The 26,361-nt window shown below is 40.6% G+C and overlaps 1 protein-coding gene across 5 annotated transcripts in view; it reads left to right on the top strand.

Moving 5' to 3' along the window:
- The window catches only part of PLAGL1 (PLAG1 like zinc finger 1), a 50,607-nt gene that overhangs the window by 8,074 nt on the left and 16,172 nt on the right, over window positions 1–26,361 (top strand). For 2 of the 5 annotated variants that reach the window (XM_027633404.1, XM_027633431.1), the window contains exon 2: window positions 12,135–12,177. In XM_027633404.1, the coding sequence (XP_027489205.1) occupies window positions 12,159–12,177 (19 nt within the window). In that variant the 5' untranslated portion in view covers window positions 12,135–12,158. Of the gene's footprint in view, window positions 1–12,134; window positions 12,178–15,240; window positions 15,365–22,760; window positions 22,863–23,258; window positions 23,409–26,361 lie in introns of those variants that run through there. The other 3 variants (XM_027633415.1, XM_027633422.1, XM_027633409.1) reach the window with 3 other exon arrangements.

Below are 26,361 nucleotides of genomic sequence, written 5' to 3'. Positions count from 1 at the left end.
CAATACAAGTAAATATTTACAGATTTCTGGACCTCTAGCAAAGATGAAATACTGAGTTACAGAGCGCATAAGAGGATGTTAGAAGTCATCCAAGTGACTTGGTTCAGAAAATTATCAGATTTTTGCTGTTTTTCATACCACTTTTATCAACATTAAAAATCTCAACATTATAAAATAATTATAAAATAATAAATTACAAAAATTAGTATAGACTTCATTAACTAATAGAAAATAGAGAATAAAAATAAGATTATTTTAAATGGTTTTTACCCAGATCAAAAAAGCAGTTCACAGAATAGTTGACAACAATGTAGAATGAGGGTCTTTTTTGGTTTGTAAAACTATTAGCAGGATATATTATTTTAAAAATTTTTACTTTTCAAATTCACTGACTTTTTAGACTGTATAAGTTTCTGAATTATCTTTGTGGTCAGTGATTTGCACTGATTATTTTATAAATTAAATAATCATCTAATTTAGGAAAACCCATAGTCAGGTTATAATTTTAAATATTAAATTATAGCCTGATAGCAAAAATTGACACACATCTATTTAGGTATTAAGGTGGCTGTCATACTTCTAGTAATATATTTAGGTCTCAGAATCTGAAAATGCATTACATTGTCATTTTAATATAATTTATTTTGACAAGGATATTCTTCAAAAGTTGAATCCATGGAGTTTACAGGACAACTTCAAACAGCATCTTTGTGGAGAGTGTGATCTGTGCTTTCAGTTTGTCCCAGCAGAGCCACTGGCTCTTGAACCATATGGATTCTCCTGATATGAATCTGGTTGGCAATCATTTATTAGAAATCTGTTAGTTTTTTATGAAGATTGTAGTAAATGTTGGAGACTAGAATGTCATGGTGCAACAAGTAAAATACACTTCAATAATTGCTGACAGAAACCATCCAAGTATTGGATAGCGGACAGTGTTAGATAACCCTAAGTTCTTCCACTTGCAGACCTCACATTCCATGTAAACATCTAACAGAATATATTCATCTAGGTTTTTATAAATTATTGAGCCACCTTTCTGATAACGTGGGGTGCAAATGCCAAACATCTGAGTTGTTTAGGGTTATTTTTCATTAACTCACAGAACCATACTGAATGGATGTTGCAAATATCAGAGTTGAAGTTGAAGAAGTCATTCAACTGAGTGAAGAAATATGGACAAATGACCTTTTTGTGAACTTTTATTAAGAGGTTAGAGATCACTTAACTTTTGGGTTTTTTTACATTATTGTAACAAGCTTTTCTATATCAGGATAACTTTTAAATGAAGAAATAGTGTTCTTTGCGTCTGCTGCTAGATGTTAATCGGGTTCCAAGGCTATCTGAAAAACTGGCATACAGACAAGTGACTACAATAAAAATGCTGAACTGCTGAAATAGAGGGTCTATTTTATATCTGCCTGCACTTTGCATTCATTAATCCATGGTGGACCATATTTCAAGCTATTTATTTGGTAGTGATAGGAGAGTTAATGGTTACTTATTTTTAAGTTGTTTTTTTTGTTCTCTGGAAGTAGTGGCTGAACTCTTCCTTTACTGGTCTCCTCAGGGCTCTTCAGCAGTGGCCTCATTATCCTGGTTCATAATTCCTTTGGCATTCTCCTTCACTGAAGAAAAGAAGCTTGCGTAGAGAAGAGACAGTCTCCTTTAATTTACTCAAGTTTCAGTTTTGCTGGAGAAAATGGTAGAACAACATTGCTGTACAGGTTGAAATGTTACACAAGCAGGAACACTGTGCGTGTAATGCTGCATTTTTTTTGGCTTCTTGTTTGAGTAATGTGCAAGAAGTGACATGGAATCCAAAAAAGGTTTGTGTACCTTATAGTTGCTGAGGAGGCTTCCAGTCCAGACCTCCAGTTATAACTTTGTGTTACAAGCTGTCAGTACAGGAGAACAAGAGGTTCAACTGATCTTTAGTTTACAGTGGGGAGCAACGTTTTATCTCTCCTTTATCTGAGAAACAGGTTACTGTGCTGAACATGAGTGGTCTGCATCTGCTTTTATTCATGCATAATGGCCTGCATATCTACTTTTATTCATCAATAACCTGCAAGTCACAATTTGTGGAATTTTGGAGTCATCATAGGGCTTGATAACCAAAGGAAGAACTAAGAAAACAGCTAAATAGTAGTTGAGAATGTGAAACTTTCGTTAATCAGGCATATATACAGTATTTGGAGGATTTGGATATTTTTAGATTTGTGCACCATAGGCATTCTAAGCACTAGTATGAAAATATAACCACTAAAACTAACATACCCTTTCAGCAAATGCAGTAAGGAGTCACTCCTCAAGTTACAGTTTAGTTCCAACAGAATTAGTCCCTGACAATTAGTGTGATGGCCAGTTTCAGTAAATTAGTTCTAATAATTACCCCTTGCCTCTGTACCGTATGAAGTGGTTGGTTGCATTTTTCGTGCAGTATCCTGCTCCAGCCAGTCCTCATGTGTGAACAGAAGTGAAAGGATATAGATAATATTGCTGCAGAGTTTGCCGTTGACAGATCCGGCTGCTGTTGGCAGAAAATCTGAGTGTGCAGATTGAAGCAAACAAATGGAGGGATGTGACAGGCAGCTGTTATCCAGTACAAGGCTTGTGGCATTTAATTAAACAAATTAGTTACTGCTGTCTCTCTACCTTGAATATTAAGTTCTTAGTGAAAACTCTTTGCTTATGCTTTAGAGTTATAAGGATGTATTAGTGCTATCATTGCTTCCTTCAGACAGCTTAAGCAAATCTCTGAGGCCTGTAGGAGTGGACAGGAAAAGGAAAACATTTTTTCTAGCCGAGACACTGGTAACAAACAGAGAGGCATATTGTGGAAGAGCATTAATTATGTTTTGATACATAATTTATGTATAGAGACATCCATCTTTTATGAAGCAGCTAAAGACACCAAGCTACTAAACCTGTTGAAATCACTATTAAGATCACCTGTTGCATCTAAAATGCCTGAAAAATACCAATATTCTTGACCTGAAATCCTTTTTTAGGTAAAAATTCTTTACAAGTTTCTGAATAGAGTAGTCATTTCACAGCATTTAAATTTAAAGCTGCTAAATGTGTGTGAGAGTGAGCAAAACTGAGAAGTGGAATTTGACCAAATAATTTGAATAAAAGTATTTAGCAGCAACATTACATGCTGCATCACATTATTACAATAGTGCTTAGGATGTGCCTGGGTGATGCCGTAGGTAAGTGCGAGTTCGTGAGCATGTGAGGCTGGGAGATTTTCGATTACAAAGCAAGATGTGTGAGGTAAGGTGTTGGCTTCCAGGTGACAAATCTGTTTTTATGATTTCCTGAAATTTACTGATGTTGCTGAAGTACTGGCTAAATGTGTTTCCCCCTCTCTGGTCACAGGAGTGACTGTTGCACCATGTGAAAGTTGTCTGTCCGTCTGTCTCCACTGTGTGTTCTGCTCACCACTTTGGAAAGTTCGTGGCTGCTAGTGTGTTTTATTTGTATAAAGCTTATGAAAGGAGCAAGTGTTAAAGCCAAGGTTTTTGTCAAACATTTGTTGAACTCTTTGGGGGCAGCTGCTTGAGGATGATGCAGGAAAGGGATAGGAAAACTCCCTGCCAACCAGCCCCTGTTCAGCAGAGAGGAGTGGAAGTACCTATCTTGAAATGAGTGTTGGGATGCAGGTCTGAAGTAATGAAAAGAGTTTAGCCAATGTATTGAGGGAGAACAGGAAAAAGTGGTTTCTCACGTGACCTTGTTCAAGTGGGTTTGGTGTTTATTTTATGCCAGGGCTCAGTCCTGAGTTTCAACCAGTAGACCAGAGTCCTCTCCACAAGCTCATTGAAATGGAAATGGTTTTGCCCTGCTGCTGTGGAATGCAAATTATTTTAGGAATGTTCCTGGGTCTTGAGGCTTTCTAAAGCTCACACTTTTAAGATTTATTTTTTTAGCTTATTTTAAGCAATTCTCATAACAAAACAAGGATCCAGAAAGATGATTGGTGCCTTGATCCTGACCCAAACAATATGAAGTGTAGGTTTATCTTCATGTGTACGAATAGTTCTCTGCAAGTCAGTGGTGGAAAGACATGGGAAATGCAGAATTGCTTTGCTGGATCGAAGTCAAAATGCTGAGTGCTTTGCAAAGCCAAATAACAAGAGCAGCCCTCAGTAAGGCAGGCTGGCATGAGATGCCATTTGGTATCATTCCCTAGGAGTTTTTCTCCCTTTTGTTACTATCTCTTCTTAGAAATACTGTTTAATAGCATTTCTTATTATCAAGGTACTGGAGACGAGCAAAGGCTTGTGTTTGATGCCTTCTCTGCCATAGGTCTTTTGCTGACCAAAATAGATCAACATGGAGTGAGAGAAGCTAGGAAAACTATAATGAGAGAGAATGCCATATTTCAGAACAAGAAAAACTTGCTTAGAAACATGGAGTGGGATTTGTTGGTCTTTGTCTTTTGGTATCAGAACACAGGATATAAAATGGATTTACTTTTAATGAAAATTGTGGGGTTTTGCTTTAAACTGAAAACAGACTTGTATATATTAGGTGCATATGTGGACCATATTTGATGATGCTATATTTGAGGGGGTCATAACCAGGTTAGACTATTGATTGGTTGGTGAAAGGAATGATAAGACAGGACTTTTTTACATACAGATTTGCCAAAATATGAGCCAACAGATCAAAAAATTATCAAAGTCAATAGGATCATGTCTTGAAGTTACTGGCAACTAACAGTGCTCTTGGCTGCTTGCATACCAAGGCATTTAATCTGTAGAGATGTGTACATAGTTATAAAATTTCCTTCAGCAGCAGGACCAGTTTATATATTTGTATAGTGTCTGTGTATATGTGTGTATACATAATTTAAAACATTATCATGAAGGTATAAAAAATATTCTTAGTAAACACATTAGAGAAAATATATCCTTGAGTTTATGACTTTTGTCCATCCACAGTCTGCCTTGTGGTTTTGTACAATTCTTTTACCTTTGCATAATCCTTTGTTAAAGAGAAAGATGTTACATATATAATTTTGGGTTCTCCTTATTTTTTACCTTCACAAATAAGACTTACATAGGAGGAACTTCTGCAATATTAATGAGGCAGATTTCTGGATCAGGGACACAAGCTTTTTTGTGTTGTACTACTCAAGTTTTTTGCTTAATCAAGGGAAAGATGCAGAATCCTGTACATAAAGAAAAACATGATGGCAAAACAATTATTTTGTTTTATAATTCTAAAATAATTCCAAGATTTGAAAAACAAATATAATTGGACCATTACAAGTTATGTTATTTTATATTATAAAAATAGTGATTTATAATTTTCACCAGTGAGGGACTCCTGGTAGTGGTAGTGGTAGATAAAAAAATGCACAGAATATCACTGTTGGACACGTTTGATGAGTTGTACTTAGCATTCACCAAATCCTGATGTGGGTATACACGTGGGACTAACAGAAACTTCAGAAAATCTCTGTAGGTTTCTTTAAAGGAAGAATTTAGTCCTGCATATTCATTTTTCCCTGTTAGTACTCCATAAATCTTAAATAATTTCTCTATTATTTATATTACTTCTATATTATTCTATATTATTATTATTTTCTTTCCTGTTCATAAATTCAGGAGAAGAGAAACTATGTCAGCAGAAATGCATTTAGCCCACCATGAGCACTAACAGTAGCCAAAAGAACACAAGTAGGGACACCAGTGGAATGCAAATGCTCTGTGATAGATGTGTTGTCTCCTGAAGGTGTGTTTTCTTCTGATGGATGCAACCTGAGTCATAAGGTATGCTGAAAGTTAAACCCCACCAACTGATTTCTGTAGTGGGGGAAGAGAGTCCTTCCTGATTTAATCTCAGTGTAAGTAGGTTAAGTGCGGTTTTCCTGTCATATCTTTGCTTGTGTGTTTTAAAGACATCTGCAACTGTGTTACTTACCATAGATGTCTTGAAAAAATACTTCTATTTGTTTTTTACCTTTACACACCTAAAATATGGTAAAAGGTACTTAGATAACAATATAAATTTACATGAGGCTGTTGTGAATCTATAAATGAATTGTGCTAGACATTCTTCCAAGTATCTGAGGTACAGCAGTGTCCCTTTTCAGCTGCCTAGGTAAGGTGGATAGATGACTTCACAGCATCAGAAGAGTCTTCTGGTGACTTGTTAAAAATGCACCTCTTTGGCATGCAGCATGAAACTGAGGTGCGTTTTTGGGCCGTATAATGTCAGATCATTAGAAAGAATATGCCTGTGCTGACAATTGTCATTGTTTTTTGACGTTGTTTTTGTGTGGAAAACAGTGTAAGGAATTCTGTAATAACTTCTGAAGACTTGGTGGGGGCAGATGCCTACTGTTTCAGAACAACCGTGTTTCCGCTTGCAGTGGATTCATAATTCAAAAGCTATGATCCAGGTCTTTGTCTCTGCATAGTATAGGTCTCTTTTGCAGGCAGCATGTTCTCTTGTCATCTTCAGGTGGCATCATGATGAAAGCACAAGGTTATCACCCACAGTGTCAGTGTGGCAATATGAAAGCTTTTCCTGTTGCTGCCATTTACATCTCTTCCCACATCAGTGCCTGCTTTTCCTCTGGCTTTCTGGGGCAAGATGATAGAGAAGGTAGATGTATGTCTTCTAGAAGAGAGGTCAGTGGACGAGCTCTGTCACATGAACCCACGAGTGTTATATGCAGGGTAGCTGTCTTGAACAACTGGTTGTAGTCTTATGTTGCAGATATTGCAAAGGTCCCTCACAGAGAAGTTTCCTGGCTTCCCTTGCCATGGAGTTTGTTGTCTCTGATGAAGATGAGCTTCAAGGCCAGTGAAGCAAGTACTGTTTGATAAAACCATGTCATCTTCCTAGAAGTTTGCAGTGACCTGCAGTGGCTGCATCATAAACAGCCCCAGAGCTCCTGTGCAGGCTTGTTTCCCTTGCTGCGCATTTCCTTGTGGGAGTCACCTTTTCTCTGGTGCAGCAGTGACCTTGATCCTCGTATGGGTCCTCCTTGTGGACCATACCTCAAAACTAGCAGTCCGGTTTCATTACGCCTGCATCCTCTGCATCAGAACAGCATGGGTAACAGGTACTGCCTTTCCCACTGTGGACCCTGGACACTACAGGGCAATCCAACCGCCATCATGTGTATCTATCCTGAGTTGTACATGGCCACAATGTAACCACTACAGTCACTTATAAAACACAAAATGCATAGTCTATGAATTTTTGGCAATGGTGGAACAAGTGAAAAAACTGAAACCCTAAAATTCTGTCTCCTGGACAAAACGCACTATGACATGTTCTTCTAGGCAGTGCAGAACCCGTCCTCACTTCCTCTAGCCAGTGCATAACCACTTTACACCACTACAAAGCACAGAGCTTTTCATCATCCAATGTGCCTGTAATCACTGCTTTGCTATCCATAGATTGTTAACCATCTATTATACTTAACTCACCTAAAAGCGTGAGTTAATTTCCTAATACCTGAAACCCTGTAAGAACCTCATTAGACTTTGCCTCTCATTTTCAGGGTTGCAATTTTCATGTATGGGAAATGTCCTCTACTTTGCTTTTCCTTCTCTTCTGCCTATTCATTGATGAGAAGTGATGATATTTAAGAGCAACCACAAACAACTTCTTTTGACTGTGTAGGCAGCACAGAAAATTTGGCCAGTGAACTACGCCACTTTGTCTAAAGGTCAATGTCATACATCAGTGGGGTTTACAAGGAGTGAAAACAGAGAACATTGGCCAATGTTAAACTGAGGCCAGCATGGTCACTGACCAACCACTTGAGTTTAGATGGACAAGTGACTGGTGTGGCCAGAAAGTACCAGGCACTGTGCCTAGTTGGCACAGCATATGTGGCTACCATGACTTTGCATGTGTTGGAGACCCCTTTGTCAGGGGTCAATACACTGCACAAAGGGTACCCTTGAAGCAGGAGAAGGAATTATGGTGGTGGTTTTCTGCAGCTAGGAGGACAGGCAGTTCTGGGTCCATTTTGAGGATAACTACAGGGAAGAGCTGGCATGGCTTATGAAGGACCTCGTAGTTCTGCCTACATTCCCTTGGCTCTGCAAATACTCCTTGCAGTACTTGTCCTCAACCTGTCACAGATAATGTCCAGATGAGCTGCTGGAAGAAGAGCAGTTCCTTGTGTTGGTGCAGCTGCTGCTCTGTTGTTCTGCAAGTGGCTTGTATTGCAGTGACTGGGATGCCCTCACAGAGGTCCTCGCTTTTGGTCTGTAGTCTCTGTACTTTTCCCAAGGGCTGGACTTGGACACTGTGGGGTTGCTGCTGCTAGTAGTGCTTTGTCAGATGACTGTATGGGGGCAGGAAAAGAAAGCTTCTCAGGCTTTGATGGCCTGTAGAGAAAAACACTTCAGTGGTTTACCACGGAAGTGACACCACAGAATAATTCAACCAAACCTTAATTGGGGTGTTCATGGTGACCACCATGTCACTGCAACATGGTTGGATGGCAGATGTGTTGGGGACGGGAAGGGCATAGACTGAGGCTGGACTTTGTCATGACAGGAGACTGCTGCAGATCAGATGTGGGAGGATGAAGGTATACTACTGACTCAGACCATGTGGGAGGGAAGAGCTTGTTGTGTTGCAGTGGTTTACTAGGTAATTGCCCTGCAGATTGAATGCCAGCACAGTGAAGTCCTTTTGCCTAGTAATTCCTTGCAGCAGGGATGAAGTCTTTATTAGTTGACAGCACTGCATTGACAGTGGCAACATGTAGCCTGCTGTTTCTGGAGATGACAAAGGTTGGCACGTATACAGTCACATATGGATGCCCTTAGAGTCCACTGTTCCCTCTGTGAGGCCTGAATTTTTAGCAGACAAGTGCCTTGCTCTCAGCCAGAATGGAATCAAACTGCAGAGTAGATCTTTTTCAGAAATGAAGTGTCTTCTGGATAATGGAAATCAGACTAGGACACTTGCTGCTTAGGAAGCATGCACTCAGCATGCCTGTTTTCACCTGAAAAAAGGAGACTCGTTGATGCCCTTTTAGCATGTGGGCCCCTTTACTGCTCCTTTCTCCCAGCTGCACACAGTCCCAGTCGGAGACAAAGCTAGTTTATAAGCTGTATGTTCACCAGAGCAGCTGTGTTGGTAGAGGACAGAGGTTACAGAAGAGAAGTTGATGTGCTGGCACTTGTGTTTCATGCCTCATCTGCAGTCCCCTTGATCTCAGACACAAGTGATTTACCAGCAATCTGCCCATTCTCTGCCTGGCTTCTTGTAAAAACACACAAACTTCAATACTGTAGGACTTGATTAATTTGCTGAAATGTAAGTGTCTAATACTCTTTGAGATGCCCTGCCTTACCTGGCTTTTAGCTCCTGGTCCAGGACGGACTCTTTTTCCTTTTCAGTCATTAGTATTGCTGTCATACTCATGTGGATGTTTCAGATGTCCTTGGGCACCTTAAAAGACACAGGATGCTTGTGCATGGGCAGTTGAAGCATCTTTCCTTGTAGTGGTTCCCTGATGAGACTTTCTAATGAGTTGCTCCCTCTTAGTTTTATCCCACTAGGGAATGTGTGCAGCCCAAAGGTGGAAGGGATCTTTTTGGTTTGTGTTGAAAATAGGAATTTTCTGCAGTAAAGTCTATAGTATACCTGTCAACTACCCCTAACCACCCACCACTGGATATAATCTTTTAAAATACAAAGCTTGTACTTGTCTTCTGTTTGATGAAGTCAGCATACACTTCAAAGATAAGTTTAAGGATGTGGAAAGGAAAGACTAGGTGTTCTTTATATTTTGACATCAGAAATCTTCTAAATTCCAGAGTCCAAAGCATCTATAAAATATATTTTCTCTACTGTATTTTATGCTAGGATTTACAATTTGATTCCTTGGGGGTTTGACTATGTTGCAATGAGACACATGGTAAGACGATGAGTCTGATTTACTAACTTTATGTGTCTTGTTCTTGGGGTTAGGTCTACAAGCACTTAAATGAGGATATGTAAGTTTATTTATTGTCAATTTGCTAATGTAATCAGCATCTTCTTATGTTGCCCAGTAGTGTTGGATGTACATCACTGTTGAGTAAATGCTGGGGAGAGCGCTCAGCATGACTGCAGTAGGGTTGCAGGCACACACAGCATGTTCTCAAGCTAAGATGGCAACTTAGGTGCTTGCAGTGGATCACTGGAAGTGTTCTCTTAGTCTTTTCAAACATGAAAATGTGCTTCTAGATTTCAGCAGATAGCTGGATCTCAGCTTCCTCATCCTGGCACCTGAGAGTCACAGCTTCTTCCTTGGCAAATTCTCATCAGCAGGCCACTAACTCCTCTTTGCCTCATCATCCTCTGTGTTCATCTTACTTACCACTGCTTTACTTTCTGTGAGTCTGTTTCCTTCTCAATTCTCTTTATTCCTTGCTATTCATTTTTCCTGTCATCTTTATTGCCTTCTTCCAAACTCCCCTTCCCTCAGCTCTCCCAACCAGCTCCAATTAATTTGTATCTTACACTGTATTTTTAAAAATGAAGATGTTTTCTTTGACGCATTTCAGTCAGGAGCAAAATACTGTTGTCTTCATCAGAGTCAAGTTTTCATAGAATCATAGAATCATTTAGGAAAAAACTCTTCAGACCATTGAGTCCAACCATAAACCCAGCACTGTCAAGTCCACCACTAAACCACATCCCTAAGCTCCACATCTACATGTCTTTTAAATACCTCCAGGGATGAGGACTCAGCTACTTCCCTGGGCAACCTGTCACAATGTTTGACAACCCTTTTGGTGAAGAGATTTTTCCTGATATCCAGTCTAAACCTCCCCTGGTGCAACTTGAAGCCATTTCCTCTTGCCCTTGTTACTGACCCCCACCTCTCTACAGCCTACTTTCAGGTAGTTGTAGAGAGCGATAAGGTCACCCTGAACCTCCTTTTCTTCAGCCTAAACACCCCCAGCTCCCTCAGGTACTTCTTATAAGACTTGTGCTCCAGACTCTTCAGCAGTTCTGTTCCCCTTCTCTGGACACTCTCCAGCACCTCAATGTCTTTCTTGCAGTGAGGAGTCCAAAGCTGAACACAAGATTTGAGGTGTGACCTCACCAGTCCTGAGTACAGGAGGATGGTTACTACCCTAGTTCTGCTAACCACGCTATTGCTGATACAGGCCAGGATGCCATTGGTCTTGGCCACCTGGGCACACTGCAGGCGCATATTCAGCTGGCTGTTAACCAGCAACCCCAGGTCCTTTTCTGCCAGGCCACATTCCAGCCACTCTTCCCCAAACCTGTGGCACTGCATGGGGTTGTGACCCAAGTGCAGGACCCAGTACTCCACCTAGTTGAACCTCTTTCATTCACTCTTAATTCATATACACACAACTTCAAACACTGCCTGAAACTTTCGAGTTTTGTACATGACATAAAATGGCATATATTGATGTGATTTGTACTGTTATTTGTGTGTTCCCTTATTATTACATGCATTATTATTTCTGTTGCTCCAAGTAGCCTTATTCACTCATTGGGATCCTGCTATGCTGGAGACTGCTCAGACAGCTACAGAAGACTCAGACTCTGTTCCTGTATGCTTATAGTAAAATTTCAGTCAAAAAACAGCAGATGAATGGGAAGAGAACAAGATAAATTAGTTCAGCAGAAAATTAGAGGTCTCCAGAAGTCTTTCAAGAGAGCAAATTAAATGTCTTGTCCTATATTTGGTTAATATTTTTTTTGACTCTGCAAGGATCAGGACTGTTAGGACGAATACCAGAAATAGCAGGCTTAAACACAGAATGGCACGCAATGGGGTAGAATACATGATGCCTGAAAATTCTGTTTTAATAATAAATGTTAATGAAGATGTGAGTTACAGTGAACTGCTCTTAGTTAAAATGCATTACATTAATATTGTCACTTCACATTGTCTGTGAAATGAAGCGGAATCAGTTATTAAGGAATAAAAAATTAGATGGATTTATTCTTTTTTTCTGCAAGATAAAATTCTTCCTTGTTAGATTTCTGTATATATATCCTCCTTATTTCCTAAAGAACTAAAAGACAATGCATATGATTACTAGCATGAGATATAAACCTGAATAGTGCTAGGTCAGAAAACTGATAATTCTTTTTTCATTTATTTTTTGTAGGTTTCCTTTGCCTGATCTGTAAACATGTCAACAGACCTGCTCTGTAAGTACATTTCCATTATCCCACAGTGATTTTTTTGCACCATATGTTTTTATCAGATTCCCAGATGTACTCATGATTGATGTCTTTTATCTGAAGTATAAAGTCTGCTTTTACATTTGTGTTTCTTCTGAGACATCTGTCGAACAATATTACCATTATAATCAACAGGATTATTCTTGGAGTAAAGCATGACTTAATATGAGTAAAATTGTAAAAATCTGGCCCAAGTATAAGAACAGACTGGTTCATTGAGACTTAAAATTACAATTCTGTCTAAAATGTTTTATCTATCTTTGGCACAAATACATCCCAGATTACTACAGAGTGATGTGCTCAGGGTTTTTAAATCGTTTTGTGAATTTAACTCCTGTGTTTCCAATGCATCATTATCCCAGTCGTATCCAAATCTCGTGCCTCATCGCTATTATCCATCCTTCTTTTTAACAGAAAAGAATATACAAATGACATATCGTTATACTATGCTGTCGTAACTACCACAAAAGACTGCTGCCCACGTTTCCCCGATACTCACACTCTCTCACTCCAGCTTAAGCTATCCGAAGCATTAAGCACATTTTCTATGCTTATAGATCTGATCTACATGCTTTCTTTTGGAGTCCCTCCAGTGCCTCAGCTGCCATTTTTTATCATTGCTTCCAAGGGCTGCCCAGCTGTACCCTGTGCAGTATAAGAGGGGAATTTCAGAAACCCGTTTGATTGTTCCTTAATACTTCCCCAGAGGAACAAAGAAAACAATATTTTTTTTCATTAATAATTGTATTCAGTAAATAAATATAAACCCATCAGTGGCTGAGTGGCAACAGTTATCTCTGGGGGTTATATCTGTACTTCAAGATTAAGTTATTTGTGCATTTTTTGAGCTTCAAGTGTGAACTGGCAATTTTGAGGCATGCTTAAATGCCATTTGGATACAGGGAGAACTCTAAAATAAGGCATGTGATATGCTTGACTGTATTGTATACAACAGGCAGAATTGCTGTCAGGAGTGAAAAGTTAAAGAATGGAGAGAGGGAAGGGTGGCTGCACAGTACTTGGGGTCAAGACTCCTCAACTGTGCTAACATGTTTAAGCTGGTTTGTCTGTTATAGCAATTTTATGCCCTATCAGTTTCATTTTTCTTTTTTCAGCTCAGTACCTCTCTCATGTTTCTCCTGATGATCAGCGGGTTAGAGAAGTTGTCACCTGAGTAGAGGTTGAAGGAGCTGGATGTGTTCAGCTCAAAGAAGAGAAGGTTCAAGGGAATCTAGTCATAGTACTAGTCTTCCAGTACAAAATGGTGGTTAGGGAAAAGGAGTTGGAAGCACTCTTTCCCCAAGTATGTACTGACAGGACAAGAGGTGATGGTCACAAGTTGCTTCAGGGGAGATGCTTGTGGATGCATGGAGCATTTTTACTGTGGGATTGATTAAACACTCAAATAGGCTGCCCAGGGAAGTGGTGGAGTGTCCCTCACTGGACATATTCGAGATACAGCTTGACAAGGCCCTGGGTAATGCTATTTAAGGGCCTGCTTTCAGCAAGAGGCTGGTCTAGTTGATCTTCACAGGTCTCTTGCAACTTCGATAATTCTGCAGTTCTGTATTTCTTGGTGTCCTCAGCTATCTTCTGTGCAATGGTCAGTCATCCCTACCACCTGTCCCTGGTCTTCTCAGTATTGTACTGCTTGCACTGTGCCAAGTCCTGTGATACTCAGTCATGCTAGTGGGATAGGCATTTGTCTCCTCACTTGGACATGTATGAATGGCCCTGAGGCAGTACCAGTGCTGAGGGGCCTTTACAAGTTCCAGCTGGTGGGAGTGCATGGGCATGTGGGACTTGTGACAGCCAGGCAGTGCCTTGGTAAAATGTCAGTGCACAAGAGGATGCTAAAGAATAAAACAGCAGATCTGTACAGATGTGAAGTGACTCTAGATCTTTATGTCTGTATTTATATGAATAAATATTTCAGAGCCTGCCCATGAGCTCAGTACTACCCTATACTAGCAAGCAACACTATGGTGTGTTTTGGATAATATCTACCAGACTGTGTTCCAGGTTTGGATATAACCAAACTGTTTGTTGGGGAACAGATAAGGAGTTGAGGAGCATTTAGACATGTGGAGCTGATGCCAAGTGGTCTCCACACCTAAGAACCAGTCTCTGTCTCTTACTGTTTAGTAGTAGATATGTAGCCTAACCACCAGTCCTTAAGCTTGTCCACAGCATCATCTTTTACTAATGCTTGGTTCAATACAAGGTCAAATTCTAGCATTAAAAATCTTGTTCCAGGTCACATTAATGAAGACAAGATGTATAATTAAAAAAGTAAAAATCTAACCAAACCAGAACAAACCCCCTTAGTTTCCTAGGGAAAAAAACACTGCAGTGTGGGGCAAATTGCACAAAGAAAATATCATGGCTGCACAATACAAGGACTGCTGCAACTAGACCTCAAACTCCAGCAGCTAAGTCTTCAAACTCATGGAAATAAACCTAAAAAGCCAGCATTCCAGTGAACTTTCACCACAATAAATTTGAGGTAGCAAGTGTTTCTCTGTTTGAGATGGAGAAGCTAAGAAAAAAAAAGTTTATGGAAAATCTGGAAGCTACTGAGGCTCGACTGGTTGGGGAAGCAGCGGACTTCCCTTGGAGCTTGTTTTTCTTTTTATCCTTGGATGAACTAGTGTGCAGTATATTATGCTGTGTGAATGTAGGGTTTTGTCACGGTTAGCGCCAGGGGCTGTTCCAGGAATGTAGGAAGATGACGGGTGTGAATGGAGCATGCAGTGGTCAGTGGGGCTTGAGCCTGCTCTTCCGAAACCTGTTGCTGCTCCTCTCAGCCCAGCCGGCCAAAGCCAGGCAGGAAAGGAGGTGGATCTTTGATCTCTTTGTTGTAGCTGCTCCCTGGGAATTTGCTGAAATCAATGCCCTGTTTTCCCAAAGAAATGAATGGCTATGCCTAACTAGCTTTGTGAAGCACTGGGGAATTCACCGCTTCTGTTTATTGACAGCTGAAAAGGAGCACATGGTCCTGAATGGGTCCTCCTGGGGAAACAAAACAGAGCGGAGTTAGACTTAGTTGAACAGAGGGGCATTTGGAAAAATCTGCTGAAGGAAGATGGCATGGTTCCTGCCACCCTGTACTAGCATAGCCTGACTTTTTACTAAAATTGATATTTTAAATAAGGTAAGGTTTGTTTTGATTTCCCATACACAGCGAAATTATGAAATGTTTGCGTTTCTGTTCTTAAGTGCAAAACCAATATTTGAATTGTATTCTGTCACGGGAAACACATAAGAGACTCATATGCTGTTTCTAGCCTCTATATGTGCTCATTTGTTCTTTATCTAATGGTAATTAATGAATATGAAAAATAATAGAAAATAATTCAGTATTTCAGTCTTCCAGTCAGGTCCTGAGCATCAGTAATTTATGTAGGCTATTATATGCAATTTTTTTATGCCTTTGAGAATCAGCCCAGTGGCATCAGATGATTTCTTGACTGATTGCTGTGTTAATACTTACACACAAGGCAGGGACTAATAAACAGGCCTGTCTGGCAGGAAATCTGGGAATCTAAAATCCTTTGAAATGTAAGGATATATTTCCAAACCTCTGTTTCCATGCATGGAATCAAGGCAAGAGATAGACTTACCCCTATGCTTGCTGCTGGCTTTAAATGTACAATTTTTTTGGAAAGACAGCAAAGAGTAGCAAGAGGAGGATGATAACGAAGAAACAGTATTTTCTTCATGTAAGTTCAGAACAGTTTATTAGACTGAAGGAATTTGGTGTGTAATTCATATGTAAATTTTTTACTGAAAACAAGAGAACAAATCACTAGAGTTCCTATATTAGTTTCTGTGGTGACTGAAGAAAAAGATTTCTGGGCTCATGCAGCTACAGCTTCCAGGTGTGGCCCACTTATGATTGCAGGAAAAAAAATTAGGTAATGTTATTTCTTCCTTTGTTAGTTTAAGTGTAAGGGCAATCTCTGAACAGAATAATTGCCATCATGCTGCCTTGTTCTTACATGGCAGTAGGAATTGCTGTGTTTATGTTGCAAACCTGATTTAAAGTGTCTGTGCATGTGTGCAGTAGTTTGAAAACTCTTGAGTAGTCCCCTCATTTCAGGGGAAGTGCTTGGGAAGTTTCATGGTCTGTTGGAATAGTTTGTGTTCCTCAGTCTGGTATTTTTTCTTTGAGAGATTTTGAGCTAGTAATCTTACTAGGTTTTGTCTCATTTTGCTCTTCTCCCAGCAGATAACTTACCTGTTTTTCTTGGAAGAGTTTGGGCTCCATATGCAAACATGCTTTCTTTAGATTACTTTGTGATCCTTGAAATGAAAATACATTGTTTTACTGTAGAGCATCAACATGTTTGCTTGTGGCTTTTCATTAAGTTTCCAAGATTTTTAGAGGGAAAGGCAAAAAGAAAGCAAATGCATTTACAATTTTGACAAAGATGTAAAAACACTGAACTCAAGCAGGCAGATATGATGTTTGTGGGCTCTGTTGACATTATTGTTATCCAAATGGATCAAGACTGTTTTTAGACCTCACTTAAGTGTATTTATGCATGATAGGCATTGGAAGCCATTAAAATATAAAGCTAATTTAAAGTTAACATTTAAGTTGCACAGGAGATACGTTTGTAGGTTCTTTTAATGCTGTAATCTAGATATGTTATGAAAATGTTGACTGGGGAGGGTTTCTGGGTACTTTTAATGGTGCAAATAGAAAAGAATTACGGTTGTGGAAAGCTCAGTTGATTGGGGCTTTTTTAGTTGGTATAATGGAAAAGAAAGTAGATGATTCATATGTGACACGGAAGGTGGCACTTGTTCTCTGTTACTTGGGCGATAAGACAAGGCAGAGTGTGTTATGTTTAATTTACTGGACTGGAAGGTGGTTAACCAGATGTGTGGGGAGGTGCATAAGGATGTTCTGTTATCACAGTTTTCCATTTGCCTCTTCTAACTTGAAGGATCTTTACAAAATATTAATATCGTTGTAACCTATTGGCAATGTTGAAGTGGAAGAAGTATAAAATACTTGATTTCCAACCAACAGAGCAAAATATACCAAGTACAGGGTGGGATATGTAATCATACACAGCTCAAACTAAATATATACGCTAAATGACTGGAGTTACACATATACAAATCTGAGGAAGGGTGCATGTCCCCCAAGGTGATGCATTTACCATCCTTTGATCTTGTTCTTCGAGCTAGGAAGGTATGAAAACAGGAACAAATTCCTTGCAGTTTTGCATTGCAAGATTGCTTCTTAGATTCTAGTAATAGAGACTACTGTTACTATTGTGTGTGTGACTTTTGGAAATAATTAAAAGAAACTATAAATTAATCAGAAATATAGGAAAAGTGTTTGAATTCTATTTGATCTCAAACTGAGATGACTGTCAGCAGTAGAATAAATAGGGCTTTATGGATATATTTATAATCTGAGTTTAGAAAGCTTCATCTGTAGGAAAAAGTCTGCGATTTTTTCTAAACCCACAAATTTTTGCAACTCTCATGTAGTTCTTCTATAATAATCTATAATCATGTTCTTTGTATTTCTGTATTTTTATATTACTCTTAGAAAGCAGAGTGAAGGTTGTCCTTATGCCTGAGGAGAATAGTCATTGTAAGGAAAATGTGCTGTACTTCTGCCTACTCTGTTGCTGCCAATTTTGTTATCCTTTCTTAGTCAATCTGTTAAAGAAGCTCAGGTGGACCTAATTTCTTTAGTACAGTATCAGTCAAGACATTAGGTAATCATCTTGTGGTTCCCATTAACAGTCTTTAGTGTAGAAAAATTACAAATAAATGTTAGATCTTAGGAAAAAGAAAACAAGTAAATGGAAATGTAGATACAACGCTTGCATGCGTATTTTTTTCACAGAAATACATTTTGGTGTCTTTTCAGCAGCAGAGCTTCCCAGTGCCTATTTTTTTTTTTTTTTTAAGAAATCACGCCTTAAAAGAGGAGAATAATTTAACAGGGTCATTTTTTTTCCCAGAGGAACTGGGAATCAAGCATGCTTTTCGTGTTGGAAATGAGGCAGGGAATAACAGAAGTTGTTGGCAGTATCCTCTGTTATGAAGCGGATGGGTAATAAGAGCTAAAGCTGTTCTACCAAGCTGTTAATGACCTTTCATTTACAAAAACCAATGCTTTTAAAAGAAGATTCCTTCATTTTAATATTTTAAATATATACATTAGGGTTCATTAGTAAAAAAAAAAAAAATTTCTCTTGGATGAGTTGGAATATCAGTAGGAAGTTTGGGTGGTTCACTGAGGAAGTTAACTGATTTTCCAGTTTTATTCAGGCATAGTTTCCACTGAATGTAATATGCATTGGAGTATTCTTTCAGGACAGACCCCAGGGTTACAGCTCCAACCAGTCTTATGTCTCCGTGTATACACTTCTCCCCATGGACTTCCTTCTTTCATAATGTGGCTACTTGCACATCAGTAGAGCTAAGTGCACAGACGTGCACCTACAGAAATGGGTCACATCATTTTTGCACTGCACTGTTATTCCCAGTAGCTGTGGCTTGCTTCATGTTGTTATAACTACCTCTAAAGACTTCAAGTTCTCCAGCCGTGGGATGAATACAATATCTCTTCGCTCTGTCATGCCAGGCTTCCTTGTTGCATCCTACAGTAAACTCATATTTCCTCCTCCAAAACGTGTCTACCTGCCTGGTTCTTTCTTTTAGTAAACAGCTGGAAATATATCCCACCTGCTAGTATCTTTGCTGGGAAGGTTCCCGCAAGTCTATGTTGAAAGTTGTGTCATGCGTGGAAAATCAAGAATCGATTTGGGCTGGTTTCCTAAGGAGAGGTAGCTTTTGCCACCAAGCCTTCCACCAGTCTCCTGCACACAGCATTTGGACTTGGTGGGCAGTAACAACCAAGTTCAGTGATGGAGAGAGAGACCCAGTCTAAGGTTCCCTTTTAAGGGAATCTTGCAAGGGTTGGAAATATTTCAACTAATTAGTACTAAGCTTTAGTCATTACAATTGCTGCACGTTGTTTATCAGAATTGAAACCATGGTGTTGACCTGCCATCAGTAAAACTGTCAACTGTATTAATGTGCTTGATATAGTGTGTGTGTGTGGCTGTGTACATGTGTATTTATACATACATACATTTAGGAAGACATGTGTGCCTGGGTTTTTTTCCTGCTAGTAAAAAGATGGAAAATTCTGGTGTCTGTGTTAAATTGCCGCGATAGCATTTACATTCTCCACTAAAAGGTCTGACACTAAAATAAATCAACCAGCCTGTCAAAAATCTCCCCAAAAGGCCTCTTTGCTTGTGACCAATGAAAGCCTCTTCAGCTTTCATAGGTCGAACCTGTGCTGTGGGAGATGTATATTAGGGAGTCCAATATGTGGCTCACGAGCCCCATGGTGATTATAAGCAGTTTGAATATGACTCTCTTGATAGCTGGCTGTGTTTCTGTGAACAGGGGGTTTTAGTTTTGCTACCTGCAGTACAGAAGCGGCGTGGTTTGAACAGTGCTAGGGAAGACCTAAAGCAAGACAAAGGTGTTGCAGCCAAGGAGCCACAGCCTTGCACCAGGTCTGACTGCTGGAGAAGATGAGCAGAGTGCATCAGGAAGGCTTTGATCTTAGGAGGCTCTTGCTGGGCATTTTGTAGGACCACGCTATGCTGACTGAGGCTCTTTCTCGTAAAAATATTGTAGTTGTGTCTGCGAATTTGCTGTTAACTTCCTTTCCTGTTTCTGGGTCTAATTTTATATGACTTCAAACAGTGGAGGGAGAGGGAGAGAAGGGAAAAAAACCCCTGAAAAATCCAACTGTATTTTTGAATTTCATTGTTTGAAATGTGTTCGGCATTTAGAAATGAGAGAAGTCTCTTTGTTTGTGCTGATTAGAAGCTATTAAATGTAAACTACAGGAGGTGATTTCACTTGAACTGTAGTAGTTATGTATATGGGTTCTGATAACAACCAAACCCCATGTGGTGTACTGGAAATGTGACACGTACGTTTTATACCAAGAATAACGAGCAAAAGATTATTTTTTAAATTAACTTTCAATCAATCTATGAATTTTTTGACCTCAGGTCATTTTTAGATGAATGAACCTACCAAGAACTTTGATAAATCAGTTGATCAAACTGCAGTAAAGTTAAATGTGATAAACGCACCTACATACTTTCCCCGCTGTTTGGTTTGTTGGGGGTTTTTTTTGTGTGTTGTGGGTTTCTTAGGGTTTTTTTTCTCTAATTTTATAGAAAAGACTTGTAAGTTGCTGCCCTTTCAGGTGTTCAAGCAGTGGAGGTAACTTTTTTCCCTCCTAGCTGGGAAGTTTGTAAGATAAAGCAGAGCACAGAGATGCTTTTCCTGCACAGGCTTCACGGAAACCTGCTGAAACTGCTAAATTTCACAGCCCAGCTCTGATCCTTGAGGCTTCTCTAACTGTTTTGCTAAGATTTTCTAGACAGAAGGAGCACAGTAGCCTCACTGGGATTGGTGTGAAACTAACTTTTTGTGGGAAACTGGTTAAATTCCTTCTGGCTATGCCTGTTGTAGTACTTCGTGGCCACCAGGCAAAAAACTTAACTGTTCCCAGATGTGCTTGACTGTCATCATGATTACTCCCTATTAGGAACTAGTAATGAATCATAGTTGTTGTTATCTTGTATATGTTTGTATAACAAATAGTTTTGGAGTTCTGAAGATTTTACATGTTGGAACTTGTGTTTGCCAGGAAAATGCATTTGTGCTTTGTGTTAGAAGGTTTCTTTATAGTCAAATTAGTGCTGAGCCTCCCTTCTTAGAGGCATTCTTCCATAAGAACAGCTGTGCTGTCAAGATTGTACTACCGTGAGGAAGGAGCAGATGCCTTGACAGATGATCTTCCACTGCTGGAAACCCAGGGATGTGCCCTCCCTCTGAATCTTCATTCTTCTGGGGAACAAAAACAGAGACACGGGGAGGTTGGAGGTGAGATGAGGGAAAGCGTCACTGCAGATCAGTGGCTGGGTCAGGATGCCTGAGGGCTGGGTTCACCTGCAGTGCTGGGTCCCCGTTTTAGGGAATTAGCTCGACCTGCCAGCCTGACTGAATGTATGGGGTGGGGTGGCAGTAAGGCATGTTTGCTGTTCTCTTTCTCTGTTTCTGTCTCCAAATATAGTAACTCATTTTTAAAGTTTTACATTTTAGGAGCATGAGGTCATGTTCCCATGAATATGTTTAATGTTAAGAATGATTTCTGGGATGTTTGCAAACCACCTACTGTTCTCCTTCCCAGGGAGAGGGGGCCCCAATGGGTGTAGGCATTTACGTGCAGGGTGCTGCTCACTCCTGCACAGGAGCAGGACTCCTCCTCCCCCTCCATCTGCATCTCAGGAGCTCCTGTCCACTCACCAGAAAGCCTGGGCATGGCAGTGACCAGCACAAGGCCTTGGTAAGGAGCTGATACTGCCTTAGCAGCACATCCACAGTGTCCTTGCTGGTGCCACCAGGCAGACTGCGAGGCTTCGTGGTCTTCGTGTGTCAAAGGCGTGGGAACTCACTGCTTGAAATCTATAAAGTTTCCCTCTTAAGCGCGTAAGAGTAAATCTCTTCCCCCCCCCCCCCCCTTCTTTTTGCAGGTGGTGTTGTTTTGGGTGCAGGGTTATGGAAAATGCAGTACCTGCTTCCCAAATAATACACTGTGTCAAACACAAAAGTGCAAGTTTTCAGTCTTTGCTCGGGTGAGCAATTGTGATTGCAAAGTCAGCCTGGAGTGTGGTTTCTTGATTTATTTTTTTTCTTTTTTTTTCATGCAGAGCTGAGCAGTTGTACCTCTCTGTTAATGCAAGGTTTTGATGTATGACACAGACGTGAAAAGGAGACGTTGAAGAAATGTTTACCTATTTTGATGCTGGATTAGGGATCAGTTATTATAGTTAAAAAGTGAAGATCAGTCAGTAGAAAATTTAACATGACATTCTGCATTATGGTAATTATAGCAAGTTCTATTTTACCTTAATATAAATGGGATAAATTATTAATTAAGAGCTTCATTTTGCACATCAAACTTAGGACACATAAGGCTTCTTTCCTAAACATTTCTTTACAGTGGGAATTGTGTCAGTGGCCCACAATAATGGGAAAATAATTTGTGATTAACTATTTGCTAATTGAGTACTTTGACTTTTTTGCCAAATAAATTATACTGTAGAACAAGGCTTTTAAGCTTTTCCAGCACAGAGTGCTGCAGAACAAACCACAGGGCAGGAAACCCTCATGCACCACCTCACACACCTTTGAGTAAGAAGGACCAAGACTGATATGTGCAAAGCATCTTGGACAGAAAACATCCAGATGGTATTTTTGCAGCGTTCCTCTATGTGAAAGCTGAACAAGGCTAACGGAGCAGTACAGTTTTACTCTGGGATAAATTACTGTTGTTTGCTATGCAAATCTTATGATTGTAATTAGTCTAGGATTTGGACTGTTGTGTACACTGATCTTTGCTCCCTCTGCTCATGGGAGCTAATTCTAATGCTGCAAAACAGCACAGCAAATGTCAAGTGCTGCTCAGACGCCGATCGTTTCTTGCTCAAAGTGGACGTTCTAGAAGGAACGATTTACCTCTGCCTTCACAGGGAACATAATTGTACCACAGGCATCTTGTGGGCCACTGAAGTGTTCAGGTACTGTAAAGTCTCTCTTGAAAATAGAGGTTGGAGAAAACGCAGGAAGGACATCCTGATAGGCATCTAATTTTTAGCAAACTGTTTTTAAAAAGTGATGTTCTGCTGCTGATTGGTTAAGGAGCTGGTGGCATGTCTGAGCTATCATGACAGTGATTGTAGTTCCTAGTATGGTTATGTATAGCTCCTCTTATCTCTGCAGCAGACTCTGTGTAACTGCAGCCTGTGGCTCCTTGCCCACGCTAATGAGCTCTCCCCGAGGCCGGGCTTGTGCCTGTGGGGGTGGCACAGTACTCGACAGTGCTGCTGTTTTGGAAACCAGTTTGTTGACTGTGCTCAAGTCCAGCTTGCCCAAGCTACTGTGCCAGCTTGGCTACTGTTGGCTGCGGGAGCTTGTCCCTGTGCAGCGTGGCTGGCCCCAGAGTCGTCTGGAGGGCGAGGCAGGCTGGTCACTTGACGCTGCCAGGGTGTATAGCCTGAAGCAAAGGAGAACTGTCACCTAGACCTGGACTGGGGGGAAGAACCAGCATGGTGAGGACGGTACAGGTGAGCCACATTCACAGCCCATTCACTTCCTTGGGAACATGGCTACCACCGTTCGGTCAGCTCATGTGGTCGGAGTGCATCCTGCAGGCAGTGGGTCTCACTTTTCTGATGACCCAAAGAGCCAGGGAAAGCCATGGCTGCTGCCAACCATGCCTCTCAATAGCTGGGAGAAGCAGATTCAGGCACAGGGATACGAGGGTTGGGGTGTACAGATATGCCCTTCTGTTAGCCCCTCCAGGGGCAGTTTGTAGGGGGTGAGCACCTTGTCCTTGCGATTACGGTGGTGGCTGCACACCTGCAACCTGGTCAGAGTCTGCACCTGCACCTGTGCCAGGCTCTTCTGTATGCCTGTCTCCTCCCTGCTGCAGTGAAGTTCAGCAAAGTAAAAATCTTAACAGCTACAAGATTTGTTAGCTTGTGTAGTTGTATCTCTAGATAGATAAAAAAGCATGATTTGGAAGTTTTTCAGAATCACTGCAAAGGCAGAAAGAATGAAGAAATACCCTCTAGGGGACAATATAGCACTGTTGTTCTAAAGGTATAGTAAATGACACGATCTGTTTTTTAACAGCTTGTAACTCCTGTGAATCTCATTTATTTCTTTTTGTTCCCTACTCATCTAAATCACAGCAAAGCAGAGGAATGGTGGCAGTTTTACTTTTTCTTGCATGCTTGCACATGACCTCGAGCCCATTAATTTTGTTTGTGTAAATACAGTTTAAGGGAGCAAGAAAACTGCAAAAGCATTGAGGTACTAAAGTGCCCAACAAAAAGCAGAAGAAATCTTCTTCACAGAAAATGATTTTTCTAACCAAGTGTATTTCATTTCTAGTGCTAATACAACAAAGTGTGTGTTGATTCCATGGCTGGATGCTTGATATTTCAAAACAGAGTGAGTTCTGAGGCTGTTGTTGAAAAAATGCAGTTTGCTTAATTAGCCAAGGTAAAAAGGGGTATAAAATCTGTGTAAGCTTTGCAAACCAGTGCCGTGCTGCAGCTATATGTACATTCCTTCACCAATGGCATCAGTAATTTAGCACTGATATACAAAGGATCATGACTTGATCTGTAGTTATCTCTGAGGAAGATTGTCAACTTGACCGTTTTCCACTGTTAGTTTTGGGGAGAGAAATTACGAAGATCCCTGTTCCCCAGGGTAGTCCCTGAAGTTATTCTGTTTGCGGTGCTCCAGTCCTGTGGTTCTGCTACACCTGGCAATTCTGAGTCAGAGTACTAACATGTTGGTGTGGAGTCAGAAATACTGTGCAGTGAATGTAATACCAGTATGCCTCTTAAATAAGTTAAGTAATCTAGTTATTTTCAGGTCCCATGTTAAAAAAAAAAACGTAGAAAATCTTAGAACAAGCCTTGGGCAGCTCTGAATATTTCAAGGGGTCGTGCAGCTATGCCAGGTCCCAAGGTGCTTAAAAGCACTTCCAGCTCTGCAGCTAATTTCATTCAGGGCTTTGTCATGCTGCTTAGATGTGCTACCTGGGGAGCCATATGTGGGGCTGCTAAGCTCAGTGGCATGCTCAACACCTCTTCTGATGCAAAGCAGTCCCTGATTTTAGAGGAGTGCCTCCCCAGTACCCACCTGTGTGAATCATTTCAGACCTTATGTCTTGGATCTGGAGGACTAAGGGGGTTAGCTAATGCATTACTGCTGAGTTTGGAGGCCGATTCAAAGAATACCCTTTTCCCCTGCTTTCCTTTTCCCGCCTACCTGTGAGCTGCCCACCCTGGGGCCTCTGCGGTGGGCACTGCCCCAGGGAGGCTGAGAGGTTTGCTCAGGAGCTTGGTAGCGATGAATCACAGAGGTATGGCATGGATTGATAAGGTCGTGTACTTTACGATTAGACACATCCTTCCTCTAACAGCAGTTCTTTGTCTCCATTTTGCTTTTGGTAATATGTTTTGGCAGTTTGCATACAATGACTCTCCAAGCAGGAGCTGTTTGACTTGAGACAAAGTTACTATTATTCTAGGTAAGCTCAGGAAGCCCTCCTAATTTTGTTGTCCTCAGAAGGGTGACTTCTGGAATCTATTTAAAAGCCAATTAAGTTAAATCACCAAGTTGTTTTTTTCTTGCAGCCTAGCTGTAAAGGACTTTCAGGTACACAAACCAGTGTATAACAAGAAAAATATGCTTTGCAGCTGTATTGTTGGTTTTTGTGCATTTTAAGTGAGGGCTGTAGAGGGGCATGTTCTTTATCTGTAGCACTTGCAAAAAAAGTAATGTATTTCAGCTACTCATAGTGCAGGCATGCAGCCTGGGAGCCATGGCAAAAGAAAACTTCCGCGGTCCCCAAATTACTGAAAAATACAGACTATTATAGTGCCTGCAGCCTGACCGACACACAGGTCTACCTCCTCATTTAAAATTGATGGAGAGCCCAAAGAACTGGGTAGGAACACTTCCAGCTTATTTGGGAGATTTTGGTCTAGACTATCAAGGTGTGTAAAAGTGCCTACATCTGTTTACAAACAAAAACCTTTTTGAGCTACCCTTAATATGTAATGGCATTTATGGTGCTAGTGTCCTTTCTCAAAGACATCTCCGATGTCTTCCCAGCCAAAGTCTCCTGAGCTTTCTATGCTTCTCTTGACCTCTCCTTGGTTACAAGCCCCTGTCTGTGGTGAAGCCTCACCTCTTCTGCCCCAGTCTCTGCTACGGTGTCCTGTGGCTCCCTTGGACTCTCTTGACTGTGCTGGCTCCCCTCCTCTGCTCTGTATTGTTGCTTACTGAATAGACTTGCTCAGCAGAGTTTTCATAAGGAAAACAAAATGAGGTAGTCATGGATGACCAATACCAGCTTTTCCTTTTAACTCAGTCGTAAAGCACTGTTGGCTTACTGGTCTGGTTTCTGCTGTCTATAAAAATGTTTTGTGCAAGAAGTCCCCTTTTTCCCATCGCCCTCTGTGACAGCAGTGCCAAGATGACCTTCTGCTGGAA

Source organism: Corapipo altera, unplaced genomic scaffold, assembly GCF_003945725.1.
Source record: "Corapipo altera isolate COAL_440 unplaced genomic scaffold, ASM394572v1 2b, whole genome shotgun sequence".
NCBI classification, from domain to species: domain Eukaryota; kingdom Metazoa; phylum Chordata; class Aves; order Passeriformes; family Pipridae; genus Corapipo; species Corapipo altera.
Note: the sequence above shows the minus strand (reverse complement) of the source record. Positions and strands in the feature narration are given on the sequence as shown.